We start from the raw sequence: 16,409 nt of genomic DNA on the forward strand, positions 1-16,409 counted from the left end.
CTTTTGTATGGGGCTGGTAAATGTGGCTCTACAAAATGTGATTAGCCCTTGGTGAACAGGGCGCATAATACTAGTTCACACTCATTCAAGAATATTAATTGAGCCCACACTACATGCCAGATATTGCTTTAGGTACTACACAGGAAAGTTCCTAATCTCATGGAGCTTACACTCTACTCTGGTGGGGGAAAACAAAACAAAAAAAAACAAATCAAAATAAAATAACAGGTGGAGATAAGTGCTATGAGGAGGGGCAAAAAAGCAAAGAAAAGGGGCTAGGGAATGCAGAGCATGTACACAGTTCTCATTTTATATAGCATGGTTAAAGAAAGCCCGCACAAGAGAAGGTATCTGAAGGTTCAGAGACTTATTAAAATACAATTTTACAGCTCAAGTGCCCATCAGTAGGTGAGTGGATTAAAAAGCTGTGGCACATTTACACCATGTAATACTATGCACCTATAAAAAAGAAGGATCTCTTACCCTTTGGGACAACATGGAGGGAACTAGAAAGTATTATGCTAAGTGAAATAAGACAGTCAGAGAAAGACAAGTACCATATGATCTCACTCATATGTGGAATGTAATGAACAAAATAAACTGATGAACAAAATGGATCCAGAGATATAGAAGCATGAAACAGACTGAGGGACCTCAGAGGGAAGGCAGGGGTGGGGGAGTGGGTGGGGAGAGATTAATCAAAGATCTTATATGTTTATAAGCATAACCTATGGACACAGACATTGGTATGGGAAAGCCTGGGGGTGGGGTGGATGTGCGGAGGAGGGGATCAATGGGGGGGGAGGGGATATCTTAATACTTTCAACAATAAATATAAATTATAAAAAACAGTTACAATGTGACTCATATAAATACAGATTGAACATACATCAAAGATGTATTGTCCTCATTTAGTAATAAACCATTTATGTTAAGACTCAATAAATCAGAAGTTAAGACTGGTTCAAAGTGCATCTGAAGATATATATGGTCACATATAATTTATATGTATATTTATATAATTTAAATAACGAATTGTTAGACAAGAAAAGGCACCAGGTTAGAGACAAACTGGTGATTGTCCTCCTCTAGGGTTTTCTTTTCTAACAGACAGAAATTATTTGCATTGCCTTTGGGGGGAAAACATAATTAGCATGTAATATCAATAAACCATGAGTCAAATAAAGTACATTCTCCTAAATAATCCTTGGGCGGGTCTATTAAATGATGTCCCCATAGACACTGAAAGAACATACTGCTCGGACTTTTTCTTATTTTCATGTTTTGCATGATTTTTAATAGAGTCGTGTAGATACCTGGAGGTAGGGCATTCCAGGCAGAGAGACTGTGACTAAATCATAAACCATTTCCCTCCACTCACCACTCCAACAGCTGAGGAATGCCCTGCCAGACAGACTCACACATTCACCTGGACCATATTACAAAGTCTGGGGTAAGTAAATCGCTGAGGGTAAACTGGCAAAGTTGGAGAGCCAGAAGATTTACACTGGAAGGAGAATGAGATTGAGGCTGGGAAATGATCTGATTTACATTTTTAAAAACACTCCTCTATCTGCTGAAAAACAGGCTCATTAGGAGAAGACCAAGAGCAGGAGCTAGAAACCACTTAGGAGACAATTAGAATGATCTAGGCAAATAAACAAGCTGGTCAGATGGAAAAGTGCTATGGAGGGAAAAAGGCATCATATGGGAGGGCTGGTAGTGGATGCCAGTGTTGTCTGGAAAGGTCTCTGATAAGGTGCTATCTGCATGGAGACCTGAATGATATAAAAAAGAAACCATGCTGAAAATTGAGAGGCGTATTCCAGATACAGGGATAAAGCAAACTGAGGAGAAAGAGGCAGGGAAAGGATAGGGAGAAGGGATAAAGGAAAATATAGGGCCTTACAAATCATCTTAAGGACTCACTTGACTTAGTTTAGGTGAGATAAGAAGCCACTAAAGGTTTCAGAGGAGAGAAATAACTAAGTATTAAACAGATCACAGTGGCTGCAAGGTAGAGAATGGTCTATAAGGAGGCAATTACAGAGTTTTGATAAAGATTGGATAGAAGACACTTGAGTATCCCAAGGGAGAAATAAGGATGGCCTGGACTAGGTTGGTAGCAATGGCCATAATGATAAACAGTTGAAACCTGGATATTTTGAAGGTCGAGCCAACAGGTTTCCCGGAAGGAACAGGCATGGAGTAAGTACAAACAAGGATAAATGTGGTTTTCAGTCTTAGCAAATGGAAAGATAGAGTTGCCATTTACTGAGATATGGAAGAACAGAAAAAAAACAAGTTTATTAAGGAAACTTGATGAAATAAAGAAGAGGAGACGTTACAATATATGAAAAAGGTTAAATATCTCAATTTGGGGGGATAGAGGATTTTAAACTCTTTTCAAATATAATCACAAAGAAGAAAAATTAGAATGTCCAAATTCCAAATTTTATCCATCAGAAACGGAATATTTTTCACCAAACTGAGTCGCAAACAACTAACCCTCATAGCTTTTCAGATTCATACTTTTCAAAATCACATCTATCATTAATTTCATCCATGTTGGTCAATATTTTACATACTGATTATTCATTCATAAAGTATTGAGCACTTTTTGAAATTATATTACATGCTTCATAAAAGGCTTACATATTAAATTGTAAGCACACTTGGCTTACCTGAAGTTCTTTGTATCTATCTTGAAAAGAAATGGCCTCTTGCTCTTTTTCTTTAAGGAAATCTTTTTCCAAGACACTATGCTTTTCTATCAATGATTCCACATCCTAAAGAAGAAATCCAAGCACAAATTATATAATATGTAATGGCATGAAATATATTTCTTTTTTTTCAATGAACATACCAGAAAGTGTTTGGTAAGAAAAAAGCCACAAGCAGCATGATCTAAAGTTCAACAACATTATAGATTGTATGCTTCACTCTTATTTCCAGACTAATATTAAGCATTGATAAAATACTAAAATTATTCATGCTAATAAATGAATAAAAGTATCTAAGCTAATTGCAATCAATACAATCTATCTCTACATATACTTTCTATAAATTTCCTAAGGTCTTTTTATAGATATACTGTATTTGTAGGAAAGAGAAATGAGAACATAAATAATTTACTAAAATAGCTGCATATCTAATACTCTTGTCAAATATCCCAAGATGCCTGACTTCACATAGGAACAAGACAATGTTACAAATCTTCTAAACTATATAAGAAATATAGTACTACCTGCTTTTAAGGAAAATAAAAATAAACCAGAAAAAAAGTGTTAGAGGAAAAAAAATCTAGTAAAAGATGTTCGTATCTTTAAAAGTACACATTGAAGACCACACATTTCTTGTCAAAGACTTCTAAGTGATAAACTCTAATGACTGATTTAAACCTATAGCCAAGAGAAGACAGTATCTTCTTCCACTGATGAGTTTTTAATCAGAGATTGGGGTTTTATCAAACTTCTAGAATGCACAATTCAAACTTTTTTTTTTTTTAGGAAAATGTAAATATACCTTTTTAATTCTCTGTTTTTCTTCCTCAGAAACTTTGAGTTTAATCTCCAGTCTTGAAATTTTCTGCTGAAGCTGTATGTTTGATACATTGGCTACAGGATCCTCAGAATCATCCACAAGAGCAATTGTTCCATTACTTTTCTCATCAGTTAAACCCAATGGAAAAAGTGAGATATCCAGATCAGTGTGTGTTGATTGCTGAATCTAAACCACATTAAAAAAAAATATACAAGAGGGAAAAGTTTACACTGAACCAATAATGAAAACATCCAAAGGGCACCAGAAACCACATTTGGAAATTAAGTTGTAGCAAGGGTTCCGAAATTATTTCTCCCTTTAAGTAAATCAACAGGAGACCTCAAACTATTACAACAACCTGATCTTTGCAGTAAGACACAAAATTTCCTCTAAACTTTAGAGTTTAAAGCATTTATTATTTTGCAAACAAAGCAGTAAAAACTTAAGACTTTTTCTTCTGCTTGAAGTGTATAATTAAATATAGACATATCTGATACTCACCAGTTCTTGAATTTACACACACACCAGAATTTGCTTACATTTTAAACTGTAAATCAGAATTTGAAATTTATCAATAACCTCTAATTAATCATCACTTTCTAGTAAAGAAAACAGGTGATTCAAGGTTGTGTATAGCACTTGGGAAATCTGGACTAAATTCAGCATCTAGCACACTGCCTGGATTGATAAATATTTGCATGAATAAACCCTTAGGCTGCTATCTTTTTAAATTTCACTCTAAAATTGAAAAGAACACCCTAACACCTGAAAACACATAAGTGTACCTGAAAAGAGAAATAATTTTTTTTGGTAATTATTTTCCCTTTTGAAGTATAAGATTTGAAATGGAAAACTAAGTCAATTTTAATAAATGAGACACTCAAACCATTTTTTGGTAACTAAGGCTACTTAAATACCTTGCAATTGTTCCACAGAACAATATTTTCAGTTTTTTGAATTCTAAATATTAGGCTCAAAGTTAAGAGTATCTAAAGAAATATTTTTCAGAAAGTTAAAAAAAGGATCAGAAAATCTTCAAACCTTCAGTTCAATCAGTATGCAATTTTTTAAGCATGCAAATTTCTTCTAAATATATGCTTGTCTTTACCTGTGTTTTTGGAACATTCTGACTGACGATGCTGCTGTCTGCATGTGTAATCTCTGGTGATGAAATGATGGGCTCAGGAGAGAGGCAGCCAATGGAAGGAGAAGAGTGGTCATGGTCCAGTACAATTGCAGGAGAAGCTGGAGAAAGATGGACTCCAGATACTGAAGGAAAACACACAAACAAAAAGATGATTAAAGAGAAAATAAAGAGCAGGTTGAAGGGAAGAAAGAGAGTAAAGAAGAGAAAAGGAAAAGAGTAAAGGAAGTAAAAGCAAAATGACTGAAATTGAGGATTCTATGACTATTCCTGAGGGACCATCACCTGAAATCTAAAACTAGTGTTTCTAAATCTAACATGACATTTCTACATGAGACTCAGGCAAACAAAAAATTTAATAATATCTTAGTGTTTACATATAACATATTACCATAAGAAGTGCATTTCCAACTCAGAAAGTACTCAAACATATTACCTATCTATCAAGGTAGTTCAGAAAGAGCACTAGTACACCTACTAGTGCCAGGCACAGGCACTGAGAAGACAGCAGTGAGCACGACAAGTTAAGCATCCCATGTACTCAATGGCGTTAGGACCCAATATTCAGGGCAAATCCATTATTACAGTAAAATGATCTAAGGCAAAGAGTAATTACTTTAAAATAATTAATACAACTGTCTCTGTGTTCTTTTTCAACAAAAGATTTTTCATACTAAAATCAATGTTTACTGAATTGTTTTTATAGAAAAACAATTTTGAAATACAATTCTGTAATTAGTTTTGCAACAAAACATTATTAGATTGTGATTAGGGTTCAAATACAAAGGTCACAAGAGGAAAGCCAATTGCCAAGCATGAAATAAAACAAAAATACTGGTGAGGGCAAACTAAATAGATTACATTTATATTACTTTATTTTCAAATATTCTTTCTAAAAATTCAAGCACATTTATTTGTATTATGCGTTTTAAAGTTTAAGAAGAGTAAATTCTTTTTGGCAGTAATCCATTTACATGTCTGTTTTTCTAAATTTTAAAGACCTTTATTCCACATTGGCATCAGTGGCAACGTCAGCGAAGTTTTACCATAAATTCTGGAAGGCACCTCACAATGGAAATTGCATTTTTGCCTGAAGAAAAATATTTATATGGTCATTAGGTATTAATAAACTAAAGAATACATCAATTTCTGATTGTTATCCTACAGGATCATTTAGTTACCTTATAGACACTTATTTTATAGCAATACTATGTTTTTTAAATAGTATGTGCATGCTCAATAAGGCATTCTAGCTTCTTCCATAAGCATTTCACTACTTTAACTTAAAATACAGAAAACTAGAATTTCAACTCACATTTGTACTTGATATATGTTTTAGAACTTACTTTTTTCTAATCTTCACTATTCCATGTGCTAACAGATTTCTCTAAAATGTCAAAATATTCTAACTTCTAATTCTAAATTATAATTTATAACAAAACTATTACTAATTAATTTTAAAGGTATGAAATAAGTACTAAAGTATAATAAGAGTTAATACAGCCCTGGCATTAAGATCATAAACTCTGGAACCTAACTGCCATACCAGCTATAGAGCAATAAGCAAGTTTACTTCATTTCCTTCAGTTTCCTCATCTAAAATTGGCACAGATTTGCCGATGAGGTATAAATTGACTAAAATATGTAAAGCTTTTAGCACTGTGCTAATATTATTTTCATTATTATTTCAAAGATTAAAATTTGTCAGACAAGTACGGTTAATTCTGGGCATAAAAAAAGACTATGATCCTGGATTCAAGAAACTCTTAAAAAATATCATTCTGATCTAACACCTGAACATTTTAACATCTCTTTATGTTTTCATATTTATAGCCAAAATCTAAGACAAGATGTCATGCTGACCCAAGTTAAATTCCAATCTGTAACATTAAATATTCAAAAGTACATCTTATGAGGAAAAGGAGGAGGGAAAGTGGTAAAAGAAAGAAAGGAAGGGAGAGAGAGGAAGTAAAGAAAAGAGATAAAGGGAAGGGAAAGGGAGAGGTTGAGGGAGGGAAGCAGGAAGAGGGCAAGAGAGGCATTCTCAGCCTCACACTTCCACTAGGTACAACCACCTATCACACTTTCCCTTCATATCCAAACGTTTTATCTCCAAATGACTCCTGTCTCAATTTTCTTCTTCACCCAACCCTCATCATTCCACTGAACACATCAATTAAGATATTAATTTCCCTTTCAGTTACCATTAAATCAAATGAACACCACTTATTTTATCTTTCTTTAGTTCTCCAGAGCACTGACACTAATGACCCTCCCTTTACCTTGAAACTTCCCTTGGCACCTGCAAACCACTTTATCCTAGAAGTTCTCCTATTATATTTTTTTCTTGTTTCTTCTCAATCTTAAGATTCACTGTTTTCATCATGCTCTGATATCACTACTCACATTATTCTTACCACTTTCAAAACCCATTATTTAAATTATCACCTAGAAGCTAATGACACTAAATTCATGTATCTAGCACTAACTACTCTGTAGACCTTCAGATCCTTATATTCACCTAAATACCAGACATTCCCACTTAGCTGTCTAGTTGGTACATCAAACTTACCCATCATCTTATATAAACCTGTTGTGCTTCACGTTTTCCATTTTAGTTAACAGTATCTCAATGAACTATTTGTCCAAGCCAGAAATTATACAACTAAGGGCTAACTTTATTCCAGTCACACTGTGCTACTAACAGTTACTGATTATGCCATACCATTAAATACCTCTGTGACCTCACAATATTACTGCTTAAGTAAAAGCCATAGCTATAGAGTCAGAAATGGATTCAAATTTCAATAAAAACAACTTACTTGTTATGTAGCCTAGGGAAAACTACACAAAAAGATCTAAACTACTGATTCCTCTTCTGCAAATGGGGAAATATGTACCTCAAAATGATGTTATACAGCTTAAATTAGATAATGTAAATAAACTGCTTGGCAGTACCAGATAGGTACATGGTGAACACTCAATAAAAGGAAACTGTCAATGAATATTTTTTTATCATTTGACAACATTCAAAACAAGGCTTTTTAAGGACTCTTTTCACCTACTCCATTCCCCACCCAACCGCAATATAATTTTAATTTCCCCATCAACATATTAAAAATTTTTAAAGAAATTGTATTAAAATATTATTTATCTATGAATACATTTATAGCAGTGTTTAAAAGACATCTATAGCCTTGAAAATTTCAATTAAAAAATTAAGTGAATTAAATTCCCAGGTTATAAACTAAATAGAAACAAAAAAGAAAAGAAAGCCCAATAAAAATAATAAAGATAACACAGATATCAAAGTAAATTTAAAAAAATAGATCTAATTAATTAAAACTCTGTATTTCTAAAAAAGTAAACAAAATAGTAGTTAACATTAACAACAAAAGAGCAAAAGTACAAATATACAAATTAAATGACAAAGGGAACATAATAATTAAAACAGAAGAGACTTTTTTTAATCATAAAACTCCTCTATAGAATTCTCAGTAAATAAATGTTAAAATCTAGAAAAAATGGGTAATATACAACAGAAATACAGTTTATAAAAGTTGCTCTCACTAGAGCTGAAAACAAACAAACAAACAAACCTTTTAAAAATAGATCTATTTTCTTGGGGAAAATATAAAGTTCTCAGGTAACTACCCCACAGATAAAGCATTTCACAAGAGGATTTCTACCAAAAATTTTAAAAATGGATAATACCAATGCTCTCAAATTGGTCCAAAGCATTAAAAATAAAGAAAAACTTCATTAGCTTACGTAACAATAACATAACATTAAGAGCTAAGCCCGATAAAGATAGTACAGAAACAGAATAATTAGAGATTATTAGAGCACTGCATAAAAATAACGAGGTAAAAGTTCTAAATAAAATATTAGTAAGCAGAATCCTATACCATATTGAGAATATGCTATGCAATGAACAAGTAAGATTTGGTCCAGGAATATAAGACTAGTTCACTATTAAGGAATTTATTAATATAATACTTCATACTGATAGACTTGAAGAGAAAATGATATGTTTATCTCCAAGACTGAGAATGCTTTTAGTAAAAATGAACACTTAAGAAAATAGGAATTGATGGATACTTTCTTTGCACAATAAATACAGACCTTAGTCCTAAAGTCAGTATGTCAATTAATGGAGGGGAAAAAAAGATCAAATTAGACTAATACCTCTACAGTCAGAAACAAGAAAAGGATGTCTGCTATATCCATACCATTTAACATTGCACTAAAGGCATGAGCCAATGCAATTAGACAAGAGAAATTAAATAAAAGTATAAAAACAGGAAAAGAAGAAAAACTATCTCTTGTTCCTACTAAGTTGAACAATAAACACATTCAGTGAAGTAGCAAGATATAAACTTAACGAATAGAAATGAATACCAGTCCATATGTAAAAAAACACATTCACTATTTAGGGGATGTAATGTTAAAGAAAATACTACTTTCCATAGCCACAAAAAAGATAAGATACTGAGGAATAAACTTAGCAAGAAACATGAGGAAAACTTTAAGACAGTTCTAAAAGACTCAAAGGTATACCTGAACAAAGGCAAAGATAGGTAACTAAATATCATAAAGATGCCAATTATATAAGGAACTAAATATCATAAAGTTGCCAATCCTCCCTTAGTTGTTTTATAGAACTAATATAATTCCAATAAAAGTATCAATAAGCTTTTTGATAATGGAGCTAGACAAATTGTCATTAAACATCACATGGAAGAAGTAAAAATGCAGAGATAGGAAAACACTAAAAAAACAAAGTATAAGGAGGATACTAGTCCCCCTTACTAAAATATACTAATTTCAACTATATAAAACATACTACCAACCTTATTAATATATACTGTATTAAATTACATTAAAACATAAGACACACCTTTTATAATTTAAACAGTGTATTTTTGGGGGGTGCAGCAATAAATAGACCTAAAATTCCAGAAATAGACCCATGTCAGTGTGAAACTTAAGTATATGATACAGGTGGCATTTCAAATCACTGAGACAAAGATGGGCTTGTTCATAAAAAGTGCCAGAGCAACTGATTAGCCATTAGAAAAAGATAAAATTAAACTAATACCTCACACTATAGATAAAAAAATAAACTCCAAATCAGTCAGAGATCAAGATTTCTAAATGAGAACAGGTAAGTACTAAAAGAAAATATGAGTAAGTTCCTCTTTACCTTGGGTGTAAATAAAATAAAAGGGATTTTTAACTATGACTTGATTCCAAATACAATAAGAGATTTACAAATTTGACTATGGCATATATAACAATGTTTTTCTGTAAAAAATTATCTTAAATAGAATCAAGAAACAACTGACAAATTTAAAAAAATATGTGTAATATGTGTTACAGATAAAGGATTATATTCTTAAACTACATACAGAACATTTAAAACTTTGGGGGGAAATTTTGAAAAATAACAGTCTATAGAATAATGGGGAAAAAATGTAAACAGATAATTCACTGAAAAGAAAATATACAAATAGGCCTTACATATAAAAAGATGCAGATACATGCATCTACTCATTTTTCATAAAGGAAACACAGTAAGGATAAAATTAATGAGATAGGTTGGTGGAATGAAATGGACAGAAGAAATGAATACTGAGAAATAACTTTTCACTGAGTAGCTTTTTTTTAACATAGTTCTTAGTTTTATAACCATGCCAATGCTTCACAAACTCAATAAAATAAAAATAAAGTAAACCAGCAGTGAAACAGGAAGGTTAAATTCTAAAATAAAATACAAAAGGCAACAAATGAATTAAACCGTATTTCAAATGAATAACCTAATCACCATTACAAGTTGGGGTTTGGGGGGAAGGATGTGTGCAGGGCAAGAACTAACCTAAGTTACTTTGGGACACAATATTTTGACTATATGGCCTCAGCATAAGAAAAAAAAGAATGCTAAATAAATATCGAGAAGAGAAAAAGGAAGAAAAAAGAAGAAACTAAGGAAGAAGGAAAAGAATAAAGATAAAGCAAATGTGCACCTTGGCTGGTATGGCTCAGTGGTTGGAGCATCAGCCCTCACACTGAAGGGTCATGGGTTTGATTCCCAGTCAAGGGCACGTACCTGGGTTGCAAGTTCATTCTCTACCCCCACGAGATGTGTGCAGGAGGCAATCAGTTGATGAGTCTCTCACATCAATGTTTCTCTCTCTCCTCCCTCTTTCTCTCTCTCTCTGTCCCCCTCCCTCCCTTCCAATCTCTCTAAAAAGCCCTCTGGTGAGAATTAACAACAACAAAAACAAAAAAACACACACACAAAACAACAACAGAAGGATAAAGCAATGTGGTAAAATGTTAACATTTGAAGATAAATAAAGGGTATATGGAAATTATTTCCACTTCTTGAAGCTTTTCTCTAAGTCCAAATTAAAAAATCACAGGAAAGAGCAAAAAGGGAAAGTATATAATAGGCAAGAAACAAGAGACTCAAAGAATTACTCATAAGGTGGAAAAAACTGGTCTCAACAAAATTCTTCCCTAAGCAAACTGCTAAAGAAACACTTGACATCACTAAAATCCTGTGTAAGAATACTCCTAAAAGTACTCTTCAAATAGCAAATAAGTGACAACAGCATAAATATGCACTGACAGTAGAACAGTTAAATGAGCAGTGGCATAATCATACATTAGAATATTTTTTAATCAGGAACTACAGGTATATGGAATATGAATGAATCTTAGAAACATAAATTTGAGCAAAAACAAGTAAATCACAGTATTAACCCATTTTTATAAGGCAGACAAACAAGCAAAACTCTTTAGAGATAAATATACATGTACAAAAAATTGATTTTTACAAAAGCAAAGAAATTATGTTGTATTTCTTAAGTTAAATGGTAGGTTCACAAGTGCAATTTTTAAACATAACAAAGAAAAATAATTACACATGCTTAAAAATGTAATGCTGAAGACTGCTTGTTTCATTGCCCTTACTGGTTATAGTACTCAACTTCATTGGGCTATGCTGTCTCACAGATCAAAACTTGTTCTGGATAAATAAGTTAGGAAAAAACCCTAAAGACTAATAGGGACCAATAAGTTTACTCAAAGAAATGATGCTTTTGAGAAAAGGTGTCAAGAATCAGCAGCTGTAAAAAAGAGGATCTCTTACCCTTTGAGACAGCAATGGAGTGACCTGGAGAGTATTATGCTAAGTGAAATAAGCCAGTCAGGGAAAGACAAGTACCACAGGATCTCTGATGAACAAGATAAACTGACCAACAAAACAGATCCAGAGACATGTGATAGACTGACAAATTTCAGAGGGAAGAGAGGTTGGAGGGGCGGGAAGAGATATATACATAACCCATGGACGTCTGTCTAGACAGTAGTGCAGGAGGGGGCAGGAGCGGGTTAGAGGGGGTCAATGGGGGGGAAAAGGGGGACATCTGTAATATTCTCAACAGTAACGACAAATTTTAAAAAAGAAAAGAAAAAAAAAGAATCAGCACTAGGCCAGTAAACAAGATTTGGAGTTGCAAGCCTTTCTGACATCCTGCTAATCACACCAATACTTATTCCAGACAAAAGGAAAGTTGAACCTAAAATGACTATAATTTGCATATGCTTTCATCTTATAAGAAATTAGGATTTTCAGAAATTTGTTTAACTTGATAATATAAATATTTACTAAATATATCATAATCCACATTCTATTTTAAAAATAAAATGAAAAAACAATGAGTAATGCTATGAAAGAAAAGAGAACATAAAAACGTATCACCCCCTAAATGGAAACAAGATTTTTCTCAGTTAACTCTATACATTTTAAACTATGCCGGAATATACACATCGTCACTGAATTTTAGACGACTACCCAATAACAACTACCCACCCTCCAAAAAACCACATTGCAAATATTGTCCACACATGTAGACCCAAAATATTTATAATTTTGATTGTATATATGTTAGTGGTCTTTTTAAATCCTTACCTGAGGACATGCTTAGAGAGAGGAAAGGGAGAGAGAGAGACAGAAAAACATCAATGTGAGAGAGAAACATTGATAGTCCAGACTGGAAACTGAACCTACAGGCCAGGTATCTGCACTGACCAGAAATCAAACCAGCAAACTTTCAGTGCCCAGGATGAAGCACAACTGACTGAGTCACTCCAGCCAAGCAATTATATACATGTTTTATATATGTTTTCTTAATATATGGGAAATTTTAGGCTTAATAATAGAAGATTACAAATTCAAATATGTAAAATATAATTATCTTCTCATCTAGCCAAGAAGATACAATTTTTAAAGTTTCAAACTGTTACAATATTCTTTGGTCTATTAAAGGATGACTGGTGTCAGTTTTCATGCCCAAAATCTTTAAATTAAGATCAAATGTACCCAACAGCAACAAATTCAGCCCAAATTTTTTAAGAAGTAGAAGTTTACAAAATTAGTTTCTTTGGATGTCTTGTTTGTTTGCTGGATTTTAAGTCTTAAGCAAGAGTACAGAGACAATTTGCTTCATATCAAACAAAAACTCCTTGATTTCCTAAGACTTAGGGGATACAAGGTCACATACGCTCCTTTACAGCTATAATGCTAATGAAAAGTGCAATTAATGGCAGTTCTTCATCTTTAACACTGTAATGGTAATTCAAATTCATTGGGTATATCATTCTTCACTGATGGACCTCTCCTAAAACACAAAAAAGCCCACTATGTCAGAACACTAGAAAAGCAAAGGACACCAAGTTTCCAAATAGTATTCAATTTTCTTCCAGTAATTCTGCCTGGGGTCAACTCTGTTTTGTTTCCATAAGGATAAGGATAATTTTTATAAAGTCTAAACTAGAAACAGGTGTAAACACCCATGCACTCAACTATACACAAAGAAATCTGCTTATCTCTGTTAACAGTTCAATAATTCAAGAGAACACCAATAATATTTTTGGTCTTTAATTTTCATTCAAACACTTTCTTACCCAATCCAGGCCCCTCTTTTTCACCATTATTTCATTTCATAAGTATATTAGACAGTGGTGATTATCTTTCACAAACTGCCATCTCACTCAAACCCCCTGGTACCCTGGTTTATTTTCAGGTCTATGTATGAACCCACTTTTACTGTTCAATGCTCATTCACATTTTTGAAAATCAATTATTTACTGAAATTAATCATTTATGGAAAACAAATAATATGCAAGAATTGAGGAAGAGCCAAACAGCATATTTAAATATGAAGATTTGTTAGTAAATATAGAATAAATAAACAGACTTCTTTTTTTAAAAATATATATTTATTGATTTCAGAGAGACGAAGGGAGAGGGAGAGAGAGATAGAAACATCAATGATGAGAGAGCCATTGATTGTCTGCCTCCTGCATGCCCCCCACTGGGGATCAAGCCCACAACTCAGGCATGTGCCTGACCGGGAATCAATCTGCGGTCTTCTGGATCACCGGTCAATACTCAACTGCTTAGTCACACCGGCCAAGCCACACTTGTTTTTAATTGACAGAAAACAGTGTAAAAGTCAGTGTTTATAAAAAATATTACCTCTATCCAAGGAGGGTTACATAGAGGACATGGAAGCCTTTTAATAATTGAATAGATCATATAATTTAATGATTTTCCAGATATATCTATGATATATCTACGTTAAAGATTTAAGAAATATATCAGAGCTCAAAAAAGCTAAGGGGAAGAAACAGGAAAAGTCACTTTCTTAATAAAAGAGGGATTATATAATTGATGAAATTTCTACCATTTTAGTTATTTTTAATTATTCTCCAGAGCATTCTATAAATAAAAGCCCCACGACTTCTTGTTTCTTTGAGGGATAACAGAGTGTTCATAAGGACTGTGTAGGCAATACCACTTATATCAAATTGTAATGAGCAATTTTTAGAATTATGTAAATGACTAAAAAGTCTTTAATTTCTAACAGAGACATGCAGAGGTGGAGTCCTCATAATCCACTGCTAGCATGGTCAACACAAAATATCATATTAAAGTAAGTTTTTGAACAGAAAAATAAAAACAAGCTACTGTACTGCCATTTGCGACAACATAGATGGACCTTGAGAATATTATGTCTAGTGAAATAAGTCAGTCAGAAAAAGCTAAGAACCATATGATTTCACTCATATGTAGGATATAAAACTGAAACTCAAAGACATAGACAACAGTATGGTGGTTACGAGAGGGAAGGGGGTAGGAGGATGGTAAAGGGCAAAGGGGCCAAATATATGGTGATGGAAGATGATCTGATTTGGTGGTGAGCACACAATGCAATATAGAGATCATGTATCATAGAAATGTACACTGGAAATGTATGTGATCTTATTAGTCAATGTCACCCCAATAAATTTAATAAAATAAATATAAATTGGATTTCTATGTATGTGGATATAGGAGAGGACTAGAGAGAATTTGATTAGTGACATTAAATGTTGTTTATTGAATAAATATCATTCAGTTGGCTTATTAGCTGTTCTCTTATAAAAGTAGATTGTGTCAGAAATACCCCATTTTTATATATTCTTTTGATTTAGGTCACAGATAAATGGCAATTTACTCAATTCAGAGACGGACAGAAAAGTCAGCTGGTATCTTAGGTTTGTTACTGCAACACTCGTGCACAAAAAATATATATATATTATATATAAATATATACATATACACACATGCACACACATCATAGAACTCAACAGAAAAAAATCCAATTAAAAAATTTTCAGAGAATCTGAATAAACCTTTCCCCAAAGAAGACATACATATGGCCAGAAGGTACATGAAAAGGTGCTCATCATCACTAATAATCAGAGAAATGCAAATCCAAACCACAAGGAGATAGCTCAAGCTTTTAGAATGGTTACTATCAAAAAGACAAAAAATGAAGTGTTGGTTAGGATACGGAGAAAAAGGAACCCTATAAACTGTTGGTAGGAAGGTAAATTGGAGCAGCCACTATAGAAAACAGTTTTGAGGTCCCTCAAAAAATTATAAATAGAACTGTCTTATGAACCAGCAATTCTACTTCTGGGTATTTACCCAAAAAAACAAAAACACAAACTCAAAAAGATATATGTACTCCTATGATCACTGCAGCACTATTTACAATGGCCAAGATATGAAAACAACCTAAGTGTACATCAGTGGATGAATGGATAAAGAAAATTGGTTATACACCACACACACACACACACACACACACACACGCACACACGTACAATGGAATATTATTCAGCCACACACAAAAAGAAAATCTTGCCATCTGTGACAACATGGATGGGTCTTCAGGGCATTATCGTAAGTGAAGTAAGTCAGACAGAAGAAAACAAATACCATATGACCTCATATGACTCAAAACAAAACAAAACAAAAATAAAAACAAGCAAACAAAAAACTAGCTCATAGATACAGAAAACAGATTGTTGTTAGTCAGAGGCGTAGAGTGGAGTGTGGATAAAATGGGCAAGTGGGGTCAAAAGGTACAAATGTCCAGTTACAAAATAAATAAATCATGGGGATATAATAATACTGTATTTCACATCCGAAACTAGCTAAGTGAGTAAATCTTTAATGTTCTCATCACAAGATATACAACTGTAACTACATATGGTGATGGATATTAACTAGACTAGTTGTGATTACTGTACAATATTTACAAATATTGGGCCATTCTGTTGTAGACCTAAAACCAGTATGTTACATACATGTCCTTATACC

General features: G+C 33.1%; 1 protein-coding gene across 3 annotated transcripts in view; it reads right to left on the bottom strand.

Moving 5' to 3' along the window:
- Positions 1 to 16,409, bottom strand: part of CCDC91 (coiled-coil domain containing 91) — a 232,734-nt gene that overhangs the window by 152,595 nt on the left and 63,730 nt on the right. For all 3 annotated transcript variants that reach the window (XM_081127169.1, XM_081127171.1, XM_081127170.1), the window contains exons 4-6: positions 4,652 to 4,812; positions 3,526 to 3,729; positions 2,685 to 2,789 (exon numbers count right to left, since the gene is read on the bottom strand). In XM_081127169.1, the coding sequence (XP_080983295.1) occupies positions 2,685 to 2,789; positions 3,526 to 3,729; positions 4,652 to 4,812 (470 nt within the window). The remainder of the gene's footprint in view (positions 1 to 2,684; positions 2,790 to 3,525; positions 3,730 to 4,651; positions 4,813 to 16,409) is intronic.

The sequence above is a fragment of the Miniopterus schreibersii genome (genome assembly GCF_964146895.1).
Source record: "Miniopterus schreibersii genome assembly, chromosome: 2".
Lineage (NCBI taxonomy): Eukaryota > Metazoa > Chordata > Mammalia > Chiroptera > Miniopteridae > Miniopterus > Miniopterus schreibersii.